Source organism: Centropristis striata, chromosome 8 (assembly GCF_030273125.1).
Source record: "Centropristis striata isolate RG_2023a ecotype Rhode Island chromosome 8, C.striata_1.0, whole genome shotgun sequence".
NCBI classification, from domain to species: domain Eukaryota; kingdom Metazoa; phylum Chordata; class Actinopteri; order Perciformes; family Serranidae; genus Centropristis; species Centropristis striata.
In genome coordinates this window covers 38,417,796-38,434,657 of record NC_081524.1, presented here as the reverse complement: position 1 = coordinate 38,434,657, position 16,862 = coordinate 38,417,796, and the positions used below count along the sequence as shown (strand labels likewise).

Here is a 16,862-nt window from a genome sequence, read left to right as displayed (position 1 = left end):
TGTAAGTATTTCAATGAGTGTCCTATTAAGGGTTAAAGTGGTGAATCTGGGGGAAAAAAGTTGCTTTTTTCCCACTTTTTTCTCGTAAATCTGCGACTTTTTTCGCGCAGATTTGCCACTTTAATCTAGTAAATTTGCAACTTTTTTCTCGAAATATTACCGGAAGTTACCAAATATAGTTCTTTGCCTGATAAAGGGTTAATAAAGATACCAAGACTTTGAGGAACACTGTATAAAAATCTGTGATGTCATTTGCTATCAAAAACTTTTGACATTTCCAGATTTCTGCAAGAATTGCATTTTCCGTGGCGATTGCATTGGATTTATGTCTGTTCTGTAAACTGCTGAGAAATCCCTTTATTGTCAGTATACCCAGGGAGGTCATACATCCTCTCAGTGCTCTGGGTCTGGAGCTTGTGGCTGTAAAATTTCATGTTATTATCCAAGAGGTCACAACAGGTCATTCTATACAGTGTGGTTAAGTTTAAAAAAACCCCAATGAAATAGATACTATGGGGACTTCCATCATTAAACATAACTTGAAGTCATTAGCTTTGGCTAACATTGAAGTCTCAGGCTTTCCAGTCATATCCAAAAAATGCAATTCCTGGACTGTTAGGGACCCCATTGTGCAGAAATATTCAGCGACAGTCGGTGAAAATAAAACATTTGTGCTGCATGAGAAAAACTCAATCAGATCATAATAAAGTGGACAAGTCTATAGATAGGTGAGACTTGGAACCCATTTTCATTCAGATTTATTGAGGTCAGAGGTCAAGGGACCGCTTCGAAAAGGCTGTGCCAGTTTTTCCCTCACCAAAATTATGCATGAGGCAAAATGTTGGATGCCTTAGTGAGTTCTTATTTTATATGACACAACTATCTTTACTCCAGCTCTAGTCCAGAGCGCTCTCCAGCCTCTTAATAGACAGTAATGTCGCATGTTTATTTGTTTATTGTTTGTTTATTGAATGGATCCCCATTAGCTGACGCCTTGGCGACTGCTAGTCTTCCTGGGGTCCCTAAAAAGACATAGAACATGACATACAAACAACATAAACAAAAACAGTACATACAAGAAAAGCAATAACAAACTCAATTAATACATACATGCAATACTGTTAAAAAATTCTACATTCATATTTACCCAACAAATGTTATACTGCAAAAATCATTAAATGTCTATAGTGTCAATATCAGCTGTATACACTTATAATTTGTCATTTCATTAGAGAACATTTAAAAGGAAGAATTATCCGGCTACAGATATAGAAAAATAAATAAAATAAGAAAACAAAATATATCGCAACATATTAGTAATCATTTATTTGGTGGGCGGCATCAAGTGCGTCTTAAGTAATTTTTTGAATGACAATTTGTTTTGCGTGCTAGAGATGCGAGGAGGCAAAGAGTTCCATGACATTATTGAACGATAGATAACTGCGTTTGAGTATGTTTGTTCTTGGTGTTGGAGGTATTAAATGAGCTGAGCTGGCACTCCTGGTGGAATGGTTGTGTCTGTTTCTTGTGCTTTGCAATTGGTTGAAGAAGTATTCAGGTGTCTGATTAAATAGTATATTTCTAAAAAATGTGAGAAGACTATAATGGAGTTTAACTTCAACTGAGAACCAGGACAGACGAGTGTGCATATTGGCAATATTAGTGCGTCTTGAGCAATGAAAGGCCAATCTGCCAGCACGATTTTGAACATGTGATAGCTAGTGATCACAGAGGATTAAAGGTGCGGATCTACTCTGTTTCCAGCACGTACCAGGTGGTGGTTGAAGAGGAGATGGTGAAAAAAGTGAAGAGAGAGCTGGGACTTCAGGAGTGTTTCCCGCTGCCCATGTCCCACGGCGAGGCGCAGGCCCGGGGCACGCCGCACTACTACACGGCCGAGCTGCCGCCCAGCAGCCTCCCGGAGGCCAGTCCCTTCACCGTGGGCGACAATCACACCTACAACGGCTACTGGAACAGCCCTCTGGACCCACGCAAGAGCTACCTGGTCTACTTCCAGGCTATGAGCAACTTCAGAGGGGTGAGTGATTGTTAATTCCCTCCAGTGGTGCAGATTTTACAGTGAAAAACTGCTAAACCATGACAGTAAAATACCATAAAATGATAAATGAGTTAATTCAGTTTCAGTAACAATGAAACACCGTAAATGTATATATCAGCCAGAACAGGATTTTTTACAGTTTTATTAAAAAAAATACATTATTCCACTGTAAAATACTTTTTGCACCGTGTTTGTAGCAAAAATATACTGTAATATATATACAAGACATCATTTTTGCATTTATTTTTTGTAAAAAATACTTTTCCTCACTGTTAAATGTACTAAACATAATATCTCTAACAGAAATATACTGTAATATGTAATAGTAAAATCTTTCATTTATGCGTTTTCATTTATAAAGTATTTTCTTGTCAATAATATGGCAAAACAATGTTTCTTTTGATGGAAAAACTTTTTATTTATACAGTAAAAAATTGAATAAAATGGCAATCTTAAACGGGAAATCAACAGTGCCAATATCTTTTTACCGTAATAGAAAAAGAAAAAGAAAAAGTTCCACCGTATTTATTACGGTAAAGTTCTGGCAACCACAGCTGCCGGTTTTTTACCGTAAAAACAACAGTTTTTTTGACAGTGTACACTGTAAAAAATAATCTGTTCAATTTACGGTAAAATACCGGCAGCTGTGGTTGCCAGAATTTCACCGTAAAAATGACAGTGAGTGGGTTTTCTACTGTAAATTTAAATGTAAATATCAGCAAAAACTGTAATTTAGACTGAGTAGTCCCTTTATTTAAAGGTAATTGTGTCCTTGAGACAATATGGTATTTCTCCATTCATTTTACATGATTTTTAAAAATATTTTTACAGTAAAACTGAGTGTTTTTCAAAAGTTTTGTTCTATTCTGTGATTTACAGTAATTAAAAGTGTCTATTATGGTGATATACAATTTTTTATTTTAGGCCGTATTTCTCATGCACTGTAAAAAATGTTTGTAGAAATAACAGTAAAATTCTGTCAAATACATCAGAAATAGGGCGTAAAATTAAAAATTGTATATCACCGTATTAGACACTTTTAATTACCGTAAATCATGGAATAGCACAAAACTTTTACTTTTTTCTGTCATAAACTTGAAGAAACACACAGTTTCGCTGTAAAAATATAACATTTTCATGCAAAATTTATGGAGAAATACCATGATGTGAGAATGAATGACACAATTACCCCAAAAAATAACAGGATTATTCAGCCTAAATGACAGTTTTGATATGTATCTGATATTTACATTTAAATTGAGAATAGAAAATCCACTCACTGTATTTTTTTTACGGTGAAGTTCTGGTAACCACAGCTGCCGGTAATTTTCCGTAAATTAAACATATTATTTTTTACAGTGTGCAATTTGACACCATTTTACTGTAATTTCTACAAACACTTTTTACAGTGTGGCAGCACTTCACAGCACGCTGCAGACGAAAAAGTGTTCAGAATAAGGATGAGTGTTGCTAATCAGTATGTGTATTTTCTAATGCTGTGGTTGACTCTGTAGGACAGTTGCTATTGTCTGGGCTCACAACCCTTGAAAGAGTATTTGTGCTGTGAATGGAATTGTTGGATGAAAACATATTGAGCTGGCGGTGTAACTACTTGGAAATTATGTATGTTTATATCCGACCGCTTTGATTCTCTGCAAACAAAGCATGTCTCAAACAGGGAATTAACTGCATGCATTACTTACAGCTAGCAAAGCTGTGATTAGCCGGAATTACTCAGAGTCAACAACGTACTTCACTTCAGCTTTTATGCTTTTCTATTCTGTCCTCTTCTTTTTTCTCTCTCTGGTACCTCCTGTCCTTTATTCAATGGCCCTTTCGTTAATATCCTTATCCACCCCTTATTTTCTTTATAACCCTAATCAAACCAAAGTTGAGTAGTTTTTTTAAATAACCAGCAGGTGTGGACCAAGGTAAACCATGCATAAAGCTTTTACAGTTAAGGATTTGTGTCCACATAACAAACACTGTGTGAAACCTTGTCGGAGACCTTGTTAGCTGAGCAGCACTGCGTTAGTTTACACTGTTGTGTTTCCTTCCATTTCACCGGTCTTGAGCACACAAAGCCCTCTAGTCTGCAGTCATACCCAGAGGACGCCACATTACCTTTCCAAATTCCATTACAGGAAGAGCTGCTACCTGGGTGAGGCAATTACTTAAAGATAATTGGGCACAGGTGCAGATGATCAGAGGTAGAAAGCTGCTGCTTTAATATTCACAGACTGTGGCGATGGAGTTGAGAGATGTTGCCATAGGTAACGCAGCCTTGTGTGATCATTATCTCTGGATAAATACATGCAAGCTGGGTAACTGCACTACAAAAAAGCCAACTTGTATTTTTTGGCCTAAAACAGTGATTTAAGTTGGTAGAACTTGGAAATAATTTTTAATTTATTTTATCTTATTGCATCTTACTGTTCTATTGTTTACTACATCTCTTTGTATTGTGTTATGTATTTATTGTTTGTGCAGCACTTTGGAAACCTTGTGTTTGCTAAAATTGTGCTATACAAATAAAGGGGATTGGATTGAAATATAAATTATTGACATTTATGGCAATAATGTAAGTTAGCACAACAAAGGAAGCCAGTTGTCTGCTCAAAAACAAGTTGGTGAGTTGTTGTTACTTATATCTTTAAGTTGGGGTTCACAGCAAGGGACAATAGTTCTGATAACTCTTATTTCTTTGTTAAGAAATGCGGGAAAGCGGTGAAATTCGGTCATTAGCGAAAGCTATCGGCTAACTGATGCTAGCGTCTAACTGATGCTAGTGGCTAACTGATGCTAGCAGCGCTGCTTGTTACAACTACAAGAGTAGCCATTAGCATATCAATGCTAACTCAAAATTATGTTCGCAACGTTACAATCGTGCCAATTCAGCAAATTGCAGAAGTTAGCAGAAGTAAGGATTAAAAGTTATTACAATGTTAAATTATAAATTAGTCCAATTTACGGTTGAGTTGACAAAAATCTGAATTCAGAGTTGAGCAAACTCAAAAACAAAACTTAAAATATTTAGTTTAATTGTCCAACTTAAAATTTTATGGAAGTTTGTTGCCTTGAAATTTTGAGTTCACCCAACGTTTCTTTTTTTGCAGTGTGGTCCGTTTGACTTATCGAGTCCTGTCAGTCGTTACATTGTGATCACGTCACTTTTTTTTTTTTTTTTTTTGCATTAGGCGTGTATGTGTTATAAAGTCCCATGAACACCAGTAGGATCTTTTTCCAAGCCAGTGGAGAAACACACGGAGGTAGTGCAGTGTGAGCACTTCACACAACTAGGCTGCTAAGCATGGGATTAGATAGGGGAGGCCTGGCTTTACTGGCGGATGGGATTAGGCTTTGTTTTGCCTGGCAGGAAGCCAGCATCCATGACCCACAATGAACGGAAACACAGTGCCAGATCACACAGCCAACACTGTCCCCAGTCTTTCAAACACTGCTGCCTCCGCCTGCAAATACAGTAGCAGTCGCTGTCCAAATCTGGGCCTCAGTGCTGTGTTGGTTCAACTGTAATGAAACAGTTCCTCTTGAAGGAACAACAGCACGCATGGAGGGCAGGAACCTTCATTTCATGGCTCCAGAAGTTTGTTTTAGTAAAAAAAGAAAATTGTCAAAACATATTCCTGCAAACATTTAATTACAGACTGTTTTATTCCGATTTACATCATTTTGTGTCTTTTTTTGGTCATTTTGTGTATTTTTTTTAGTCATTTTGTGTCTTTTAGTGTCTGTCTTGTCATTTTGTGTCTTTTTTTGGTCATTTTGTGTCTTTTTTTTGTCATTTTGTGTCTTTAGGTGTCTTTTTTTGTCATTTTGTGTCTTTTTTTGGTCATTTTGTGTCTTTTTTTGGTCATTTTGTGTCTTTTTTTGGTCATTTTGTGTCTTTTTTTAGTCATTTTGTGTCTTTTAGTGTCTTTTTTGTAATTTTGTGTCTTTTTTTAGTCCTTTAGTCCAACATAAAATGTGATTTTGAATCTTTTTTTTACTTTCAAAACACTATCATGCTCGATAAAGAATTTTAAATGTTGCAAATGTGCATTCATTTCAGAGTACACTGAGACATTAAACTGCATCATTTTCAATTAAATTCTAGAAAAGTTGGTGTGTTCTAAAACTTTTGACCAGTAGTGTATGTCCAAGAGGATTAAAGGTGCGGATCTACTCTGTTTCCAAATACAGTAGCAGTCGCTGTCCAAATCTGGGCTTCAGTGCTGTGTTGGTTCAACTGTAATGAAACAGTTCCTCTTGAAGGAACAACAGCACGCATGGAGGGCAGGAACCTTCATTTCATGGGTCCAGAAGTTTGTTTTAGTAAGAAAAAGAAAATCGTCAAAACATATTCCTGCAAACATATGATTACAGACTGTTTTATTCCTGTTTATGTATCGCACATTTTAACCTAATTTTGAGAAAATCTGCAAAAGAAAATATGACTGAAGGCTTGATTTCATCCATAACTGTTATGTGAATATCAGGAGTTGTTATATTATGATAAGCAGTAATAGTCTAGATGGATTTCAGAATAAAGGCCTCCTATAAGAAGTGAGGAGCATTTATGGGTACAAGTCAGGAACCGGCCTACCTTACATATCTCAAGGGTGCTGAGTCCAAAAAAAATGGTTCCCAAGCGAAATTTTGAGTTTTTGACCTTCTAATTTGTATCAAATGGCCACCAAATTGCCCATCTTGCACAGTCATTGGACCATTTCCCCTTAGTTTTTTTGTAAGTAGGCAATCAAGATGAGGAAATTAAGTTTCTAGATCTATAGTCTAGGGTCAGAGCAAGGATATAGTGGAGGCTCAGTGTCTTTTTTATGTATATATATATATATATATGCAAAATACCAACTGGAACATTTAAAAGTGATTGATTGATTGAATATTTATGTCGACCTTAAAAAATGACACAAATAATGCTTAATTTCACCTTAAAAGTTGGTATTTTGCATATATATATAAATATACATAAAAAAGACACTGAGCCTCCACTATATCCTTGCTCTGACCCTAGACTATAGATCTAGAAACTTAATTTCCTAATCGAAACTTGGGGAAAATGGTCCAATGACAGGCAAGATGGGCAATTTGGCCGCCATTTTGATATGCAAATGAGAAGGTCAAAAACTCAAAATTTCGCTTAGGAACCATTTTTTTTTGGATTCAGCACCCTTGAAATAAGTAAAGTAGGCCGGTTCCCGACTTGTACCCATAAATGCTCCTCACTTTCAGTTTTTGGACAATTCTGTCTAGACTATCAGTGGTACAAGTTCTCCAGTCGGAAAACCATTAAACCATTCAGACACAGTGACACATCTGTGAAGCGAATTACTAGGGTGATATTTTCCTGTCAAAGTTCACATTGAACTCTACATGCACTGTAAAAAGTGTTTGTAGAAATTACAGTAAAATGCTGTCAAATTGCATGAGAAATACAGCCTAAAATAAAAAATTGCATATCACCATAATAGACACTTTTAATTACTGTAAATCACAGAATAGAACTTTTGAAAAACACACAGTTTTACTGTAAAAATATTTTAAAAAATCATGTAAAATGAATGGAGAAATACCATATTGTCTCAAGGACACAATTACCTTTAAATAAAGGGACTACTCAGTCTAAATTACAGTTTTTGCTGATATTTACATTTAAATTTACAGTAGAAAACCCACTCACTGTAATTTTTACGGTGAAATTCTGGCAACCACAGCTGCCGGTATTTTACCGTAAATTTAACAGATTATTTTTTACAGTGTGATGCTAAGATTCATACCTAACATAACATAGAAATGAAGCAAAGGGGAGGCAAATATTCACTAATGTTAGGGTGCAACAAGATGATGTAATTAAAAGAGCAGCGATTTAACCTCAAACAGTGAAACACAGTATAGAAACTTCATGGAAATATGACATTTCTGTTTGTTTCATCCCTCCTCTCCTGTTTATCAGACCTAAATTGAGACATAAATTAAATCTCTCTGTCATCATAAGGAGGACAGCCACCTGTCAAACCTTCAGTTAGCAACTCTAGCAACTGTTCATGCTTCATGTATGTCATTATTCATTTGTTTTAATTGCACATTGTCACATTGTGCTTTTGTCAGTACGCCACCTTTTCCACCACAGCCATGCTATCCGTCAAGAATTTATTAGAATAATTCAAGATTCAAAATTCAACAACTTTATTAATCCCAGAAGGGCAATTTACTTTCACAGTCTAAATTATTGAGAAACAAACAAAACCAGCCTCATTCAGCAGCAACATTCAGCAGCAACACATTAATATGTCAGTGGCAACAGATCAGTGGATGGGCACCAGAGCAAAACAACAAAAACATGAATCATAAGACTTTAGCTCCAGTAATAACAAATAATAAATGACAAGAATCATATGAATAATTAATAAATTATACTTTGTGGTTACAAGACTTGGTCGCCTTTCCACTCAGGTTTTTTAGGCGTAAATTGAAAATCTTCATAACAATAGACAGATGGACCAAGGTTATTATAGTTAACGAAAACTAACAAAATAGCGAAAACTAAAATTGAAAAAACATTTTTGTTAACTGAAATAAAAATAAAAACTAGAGTTTTTAAAAAAACGATAACTTACTGAAACTGTATTGTGTGGTTACAAAACTAATTAAAACTAACAAAAATTATAGTGAAAATGTCCTTCGTTTTTTGTCAACTTTTTTCATTCATAATTCAGTGTTTCTATTTCAATATGCAACACATGGTGAATATGTTTACTGAGACTGGGATGTTTACACTAGAACCAAAATTCAAAACACCCAGAACTGTAAGAGTTAATAAACTTATTGGGGCTGAGATGATAAACCAAAGGAAATGAAGGCACATACCCATTACAAAAAAACTAAAACTAATAAAAACTAAACTAAAACTAAGCATTTTCTAAAAATAAAAACTAAACTAAAACTAGCAAACTCACTCTAAAAACGAACTAAAACTAACTGAATTTGAAAACAAAATTCACAACGAAATTAAAACTAAAACTAATGAAAAATCCAAAACTATTATAACCTTGAGATGGACTGCAGCCTTTGACATCTTCAAAGTCTTTGATGTGGGTGTGACGTTTCCTTTTTTTAAATCACATAAGTTTTTTTTGTTTTTTTTTCTTATGTTCAGCTAAAAAGCTTGTGATTGTGCAAAATGCTTGTGCCTCTAGTCACTGGGCTACAAGTGAGCAACAGCGTGACACAGAAGACACGTTGCAGCACCATAAAACATGAACTGACACCTGAAAAAGTACTAATTACTACATTAAGCAAGATAACATAAAAGAGCGTACAATAACAGCAATTAAACCAACAGACCATCAAATAACACCACATGACACGGCTGCCTCCTTTTGCCTGTTAATGATATTATTAATATTACAGTCTTATCAACACGTGTTAATGAGGCAGTCTATTAAAACAACAAAGCAGATGTTAAGGTTGCAGGCTCTTGCAGCCTGCACATGCTGGAAGGTTGCAATTGCATAATGTGTTTTGTGCTATTTTGTATCTTCCTTTGTATTTGTCATCCTGCCTATCCTGCGTGTGCAATTATGCATTTCAGGCCTTTTACATTTTAACACTGTGCTCACTCTGTCACAAAGATGTAGGCCAAAAAAGGGAATTTTAGCATTCTAAATGTGATTTTGTACGGGTGCATAAATACATTTAGCATATTCATGTACTGTGGGGTATTTTTGTAGTAGTTTTTTTGGATTGTATACAGAAGAGGGAAACATAATTACCTTATGCCCACTCATTGTGGAGGAAGAAAAAAAAAAATGGTTGCTGCTTTTGAATTGAAAGGGTAGCTGCTATTGTCACATTTACACATATTTGCCTGAATAAAACAATTGCTGATAAGGGTTTCTGCATATGGAAGTGGTGATAAAGTTATCATTTTTGGCAATAATTGAAGGTATTTGCAGCCTGAAAATCTTATTAAAACAGGAAGTAAATTCTCAGCCTACTTATTTTATCATTTAATTGCGTTATATCAGGGTCTGTGTGGTCTCTGGGATGTGTTTGTTAAGGGGCACCTAATCCTCTACAACAGTGGCAGCAGTGGAATATTAGTACAGTATACGCGACCCATAATATTTGGCATTTACCCATGCTAATTATCTGGAGAGCGACTGTCAAGCCTCTCTAATTGCTTTGATTGATTCATCTAAAGAGGTGCTTGAAAGACTGAGGACACAGACTGGAGCTTTGCAGGCCACACCGTAGTCATTTATAACATCTCACAACTTCACACGCACAAGCACACACACATAAAACCTTGAGCGTGTGCGGTGGAGCGTGTGCCGTGGAGCCCCTGCGTTGCATGTTGGCATTTGTGTTTTGTCTTTAGAGCTGCCAGGAACCACCATCCCCTCTGGCGTGACTGGCACAGCACGGCCAGACGTGTGATGTGTGTCCCACAATCTGGAGCTGGCTACTATTAACTCTTCTGCTGAGCCGGCACACAAACATTCAGACCAGTGGCGGTTCTAGACCAGTTTTTACTGTGGGGGCCAAGGAGGGGCCAGTGTTTAATCAGAGGGGCACATTAGCATATGAAAAAATGGCAAAGATGATATTTAAGCATTCAAAATCTTTGAATGTCTTGAAAAAGACACAAAATGACCAAAAAAGACACAAAATGAGAAGACAGAATAACCAAAAAAAACCCCAGAAGACATAAAAATGACAAAAAAAGATACAAAATGACCAAAAAAAACCCACAAAATAACTAAAAAGACACATAAATGACACCAATGACAAAAAAGACACAAAATTACCAATAAAAGATACAAAAAAGACACAAATGACCAAAAAAAAAAACACAAAATGAGAAGACAGAATAACAAAAAAACCCCCACAGAAGACATAAAAATGATTTTTTAAAAAGACACAAAATTACAAAAAAAAGACCCAAAATAACTAAAACAGACACAAAAAAGACACATAAATGACACCAATGACAAAAAAGACACAAAATTACCAAAAAAAGACACAAAAAGACACAAATGACCAAAAAAGACACAAAATGACTTACAAAGACATGTAAAGACATGAAAAATCGCCCTATAAGACTCCATAGGGTTAAAATATTATACAATGTAACATTCTGGGTTCCTTTTGTGTACAATGAGATATTGTTTGAACAAAAAAAAAGGTTAGAATTGTTCCATTGTTCATTATTATAAATTTAAATTAAAGAATCTATCACTATAGCTATCTATCACTATAGCCTGTGTGTTTTTTTTTTTTTTTATCACAACAGTAAATAGATGTAAATGTTCCCTGTCTTCATTTGCCAGAGCTTGTCATGATTGAACGTGAGGTTTCAAATGCAGTCTCCATATACAAGGCAGGTTCAGATGAATAAGCTTTTCTTGATGGAAAATGTTTCCTATAATTGAGTCAATCTCTTCAAAAGCTCCAAGCTTCATGTAAGCATTTTTTAGAGACTCATATGGCAGAAATGCACTTTAAGCAAAACAATTATTAATTGAAACAAAATAGTAGCTGGTAGAGATAAATATCTATTATACTGCAGAGCATCAATACAAATAAAGTCATGCAAATAGCAATACTGCTTCTCCACTTGAAGTACGGCTGTTCAACCACTTTCAAAATGTATTAACACAAAAATATCAGCCTCAATATCAAAACATGGACAAGTATTTGTTTCTGAACAATACAGTTTTTAGCCTTTTCACTTCAGCTTGATTGGGTTAAGCCCTTAACTCTCCATCTATTATCATCAGATTAAAAAAAAATACTTGTCCAATTCTTTGTTTTCCATAAGCAAACAATTTGTCCAATACTTTGAGCAAATATTGAGCATATAAGCTGATGCTAGCAGTGGGTATTCAGTCTGAGTCGTCTCACAGAGAGTCTTGTTGTCCTGCAGCAAACCTCTGGTTCTGAGAAGTTAAGTCAATGTCAAAGTGCATTAATTCAATTTAATTCAATTGTATTTATATAGCCCGAAATCACAAATCTTTACAGGGTTTGACAACCTCGCAGTGGACAAGGAAAAACTCCTAAAAAAACATTTTAACAGGGAAAAAAAGAAATCTCAGAGGAGGACAGATGAGTATTAGATGTTGTTGTACAGTACAAAACTTTGTCATTAAACTTGTATTCTTTCTAAAGGCCAGCAGTTGCAAAAAGGACTCTGATTGTATAGAAGTATATGAGAACATGACATTTAAGCATTCAAAATCTTTGAATGTCTTGAAAAAGACAAAAAATGACCAAAAAAAAGACACAAAATAACTAAAACAGACACAAAAAAGACACATAAATGACACCAATGACAAAAAAGACACAAAATTACCAAAAAAAGATACAAAAAAGACACAAAAAGACACAAAATTACCAAAAAAAAGACACAAAATGAGAAGACAGAATAACAAAAAAAAAAACCCACAGAAGACATAAAAATGATTTTAAAAAAAAGACACAAAATGACAAAAAAAAAAGACACAAAATGACCAAAAAAAAAGACACAAAATAACTAAAACAGACACAATTGTATTTATATAGCCCGAAATCACAAATCTTGACAGGGTTTGACAACCTCGCAGTGGACAAGGAAAAACTCCTAAAAAACCCTTTTAACAGGGAGAAAAATAAACCTCAGAGGAGGGACAGATGAGTAATAGACGTCGTTGTACAGTACAAAACTTTGTCATTAAACTTGTATTCTTTCTAAAGACCAGCAGTTGCAAAAAGGACTCTGATTGTATAGAAGTATATGAGAACATGACCCTAGTTCTCACTCAATTTGTTACCTCAGTAAAAATGTTCCTATTGAGTTTATGGTGTCAAATGCTAGTTTCAAGTCTTCTTCAATCTTTGACCCCCTCACAATGTGTTTTCAGCTCAAGTTAATTGGGTAACGCTTTATATTAAGGTCATTGTTAAATGTGTTACTATTTTTTCTTTTTTGTGTGTTATTGTTGTTTGTTTGTTCATTGTTGTCTCATTATGACTACATGGGTGTATGTGTACTTATGTGTTTGTAAGTTAATAACAAGTTATGTGTGTTAATAATGGTAATAATGAGTTTATAAACTACATTACTATGTGTTATACATACATATATATAAATATTATTGTTATATAACTGAATATAGTAAATTAACATAGGGAGAAGGGGTGGGATTTAATAAGCTTTGGCTTCTTCCCACTCCTTTTGAACACAAATAAGTGTTGAGTCTTGTTGTTGTTTCATTTGTGTTGTTGGCGTGTATTTATTGTTGTTCGTTTGTTTTTAAATGTTCATCTTTTATTTTGTGTTCAAATAAATTCTCAATCAATCAATCAATCAATCAATCAATCAATCAATCAATCAATCAATCAATCAATCAATCAATCAATCAATCAATCAATCAATCAATCAATCAATCAATCAATCAATCAATCGTAATAACCATTAATTAACAAGTAATAAGGCCCTTGTAAATCCTTACAAGATGCTTATTAACATTATTGTGTGTTTATAAGCTTATATAAGTGTTAATAATGGCATTACAAACACCCATGACCCACCCATTATGTCTTTGCCATGCCTTTATTAATCTTATTTTGTTTGCTTATTGATATTAAAATACACTTTATTGCTCATCTATTATAAGTGAACTATAAAATAACTATGCTTTTTGCAACTACCGGATCTAAAGCGAGAACAATGCCTTATTACTTGTTAATTAATGGTTATTAAGGACCTTATTATAAAGCGTTACCCTGGCTGTACATTTTGAATTAGACGCACCTTGCTAACAAGCTAGCTCCTTAGCATTAGAGTTATCTGGTGATTGAGCATCTCTCTCTTGGTAAATCCCAACATGGTGACACTTTACAATACAGCACACAGAAATATATCAGGAACAACATGATAAATAATACAGCCTTAATAAGTAGTTCCCGAATAACTAATTAATGACTTTATAGAAGATAATGATAAGTGTGTAGAGAAAACACTGGAAGATACTTTATTAAAGAATCATTAGGTAATGATTAGTTTATAAATATGCTCATCACTTTCTTCATGAGTCATTCCTGATGAACTATGAATCAGCTACTGAGCAACAAAACTAATAATGACTCATAACACATCACTTAATCATTACTCCTTTTGTAACTGCTTACACAATACTGAATTATTACTGAGGTGGTACTCATAATGCTTTCCATTTAGTTCCTTAAAAGCAAACCAAACATAACAGAATTCTAAAAAAACATCAACAGTTTAACCATACTTTTATACTAGATCATATGAATTTATATTTTGCATCTACTTCATATTCTGCAGGATAAGAGAAGCTGATGTTGTTGACAGTAACAGTACGTTAGCTTAAATATTTGACAATGCTGTTTAGAAAGGTAATAACCCTTACCCTAACAAAAATAAGCAAAAATAATAACCATGTGTGCAGCATTTTCAGGTCTTTTCATCCAATAAAAGTTTATTTTTAATCAAAAAATTGACTAAATTCGAGTGAAAGTGCAAAAGTATTTAGCATCAGCATGCACTAAAAGTACAAAAGTAGTTATGCAAACATTTCCCATTTCAGAATATTGTCTATAATATTACTGGATAATAATTCTTGAGCATTTATATGTTCATCACTTTCATGTTGAAGTTCATAACTGAAGTTGGAGCAAAATTTATTGCGTGATGGTCATATCTGCTGGGCAGTTTTGGATTTCTGCCTTGAGATCAGTAAAGTCTTAATCTTCAATACACTGCAAAAAAGCCAACTTGTATTTTTTGGCATAAAACAGTGATTTAAGTTGGTACAACTTGGAAATATAAATTATTGACATTTATGGCAATAATGTCAGTTAGCACAACAAAGGAAGCCAGTTGTCTGCTCAAAAACAAGTTTATGAGTTGTTGTTACTTATATCTTTAAGTTGGGGTTCACAACAAGGGACAATAGTTCTGATAACTCTTATTTCTTTGTTGTGAAATGCGGGAAAGCGGTGAAATTCGGTCATTAGCGAAAGCTAGCGGCTAACTGACGCTAGCAGCTAACTGATGCTAGCAGCGCTGCTTGTTACAGCTTGTTACTGCTTGTTACAGCTACAAGAGTAGCCGTTAGCATATCAATGCTAACTCAAAATTATGTTCGCAACATTAGCTGACATTTCATAGCAACAATTGTGCCAATTCAGCACATTGCAGAAGTAAGGATTAAAAGTTATTACAATGTTAAATTATAAGTTAGTCCAACTTACAGTTGAGTTGACAAAAATCTGAATTCAGAGTTGAGCAAACTCAAAAACAAAACTTAAAATATTTAGTTTAATTGTCCAACTTAAAATTTTATCGAAGTTTGTTGCCTTGAAATTTTGAGTTCACCCAACTTTTCTTTTTTTGCAGTGTAATACATCATCTTTTATTTGTTGATTGTATTTGTATTATTAATCTGAACTTATCAAAATTCAAATAATATCAAATACGTTATCAAATAATATCTAGGGAAGTAAAAGTACAATGTATCCACATAAAGTAGCAGAAGATATAAATAATCATGTAAAGAACAAATATGTCAAAACAGTATTTCAGTAAATGTTATTTTCCTCCATTTCAAACACATAAAAATAAACTTGAACCCAAAAGGAATAGTTATTCAATGTACTGATGATATACACACTGCCTGTTTTTTCTTCACTTTTCAATCTCACGGATCATGTATTGTAAATAAAAGAGGACCAAATTCTGCTGATGGTAAACAAATATTATGTCATTCTCTGAATGTGTGTTTTTGTAAATGAAATGACAGGCTGTGTGACGACATGTTTGTCTACAATTTGTGTCAGTATTTCCAGAGCAAACCATCATATTAAAAACTTGTTTAAGTGTCTGGCTGGCTTGAAATGGATTTTCAACGATTAAAAAAAAAAAGCTATTTCACTGGAGTTTGTAGAAAAAGCGCTTTTTGCTCATTTCCGAATGAGCAAATTTGCATAATTGTTCCATAATGCCTGAATTATCATCTGTAAATCTTAATTTGATAATGCATCTCCTCCAAGAGGTGGCAGGATGGAATTGGATTACAGTCTTGGATCTCATTAGTGCTGTTTGACAAAGGTCCTTTTCATAATACCGAGATGTCATCAGCTGAAATTTGAATAAAATTAATTCCTTTTCATAGTGATGCACTGGTCTGAATCCCTCCTCTTAATTATGCGCTCTCTCTCTTTCAACTCTCATATTTTCTCCTTCAGCAAGAATCTCTAATCTCCTTCTCCAACACTTCACCACAGCTCTCACATTTGAAACATTTTGTAATCTCGTGTCGTCTTTAGGACTCTTAACTGGGAGGTAATTTGTCCTTTTAGTCTGAATCATTTTTCCCGTAGTTTGTCTGTGTCTGTCATAAAGTAAATTATGCCTTTTTAGAAAAGGGTAGTGCAACCCACTCATGTTTAGTCATTTGAATATTTAATCAGAGGGTAGAAACAGTGAAAAAAGGGGAGATCCAGATGTGGTCCTCACCTGTGTCACATCATGGTTTTTAATGTTTATTCAGTGTGTTTTTATCTGCTGCGGTCACATTTTCAACTTGATGTATGCGTGTGTCTCGGCTCAGTATTCCATGTCACCCTCTTTTCTTTTATCACATCTCTTTTATGCAAAATGCAAAGCGACACACTCCTGTCTGATGTCTGTGTTTTCTTTCTCTTTCAGGAATCCAGAATAAACTGCATCCGCATCGCTCGCAAAGGTAATTTAACATGAATATTTCTACTC

General features: G+C 34.5%; 2 protein-coding genes across 3 annotated transcripts in view; one reads left to right on the top strand and one right to left on the bottom strand.

The window, feature by feature from the left end:
* Positions 1-16,862, bottom strand: part of LOC131975753 (trypsin-3) — a 641,927-nt gene that overhangs the window by 356,367 nt on the left and 268,698 nt on the right. The window lies entirely within an intron of this gene.
* Positions 1-16,862, top strand: part of ptprub (protein tyrosine phosphatase receptor type Ub) — a 297,634-nt gene that overhangs the window by 210,683 nt on the left and 70,089 nt on the right. For both annotated transcript variants that reach the window (XM_059338459.1, XM_059338458.1), the window contains exons 12-13: positions 1,765-2,038; positions 16,800-16,836. In XM_059338459.1, the coding sequence (XP_059194442.1) occupies positions 1,765-2,038; positions 16,800-16,836 (311 nt within the window). The remainder of the gene's footprint in view (positions 1-1,764; positions 2,039-16,799; positions 16,837-16,862) is intronic.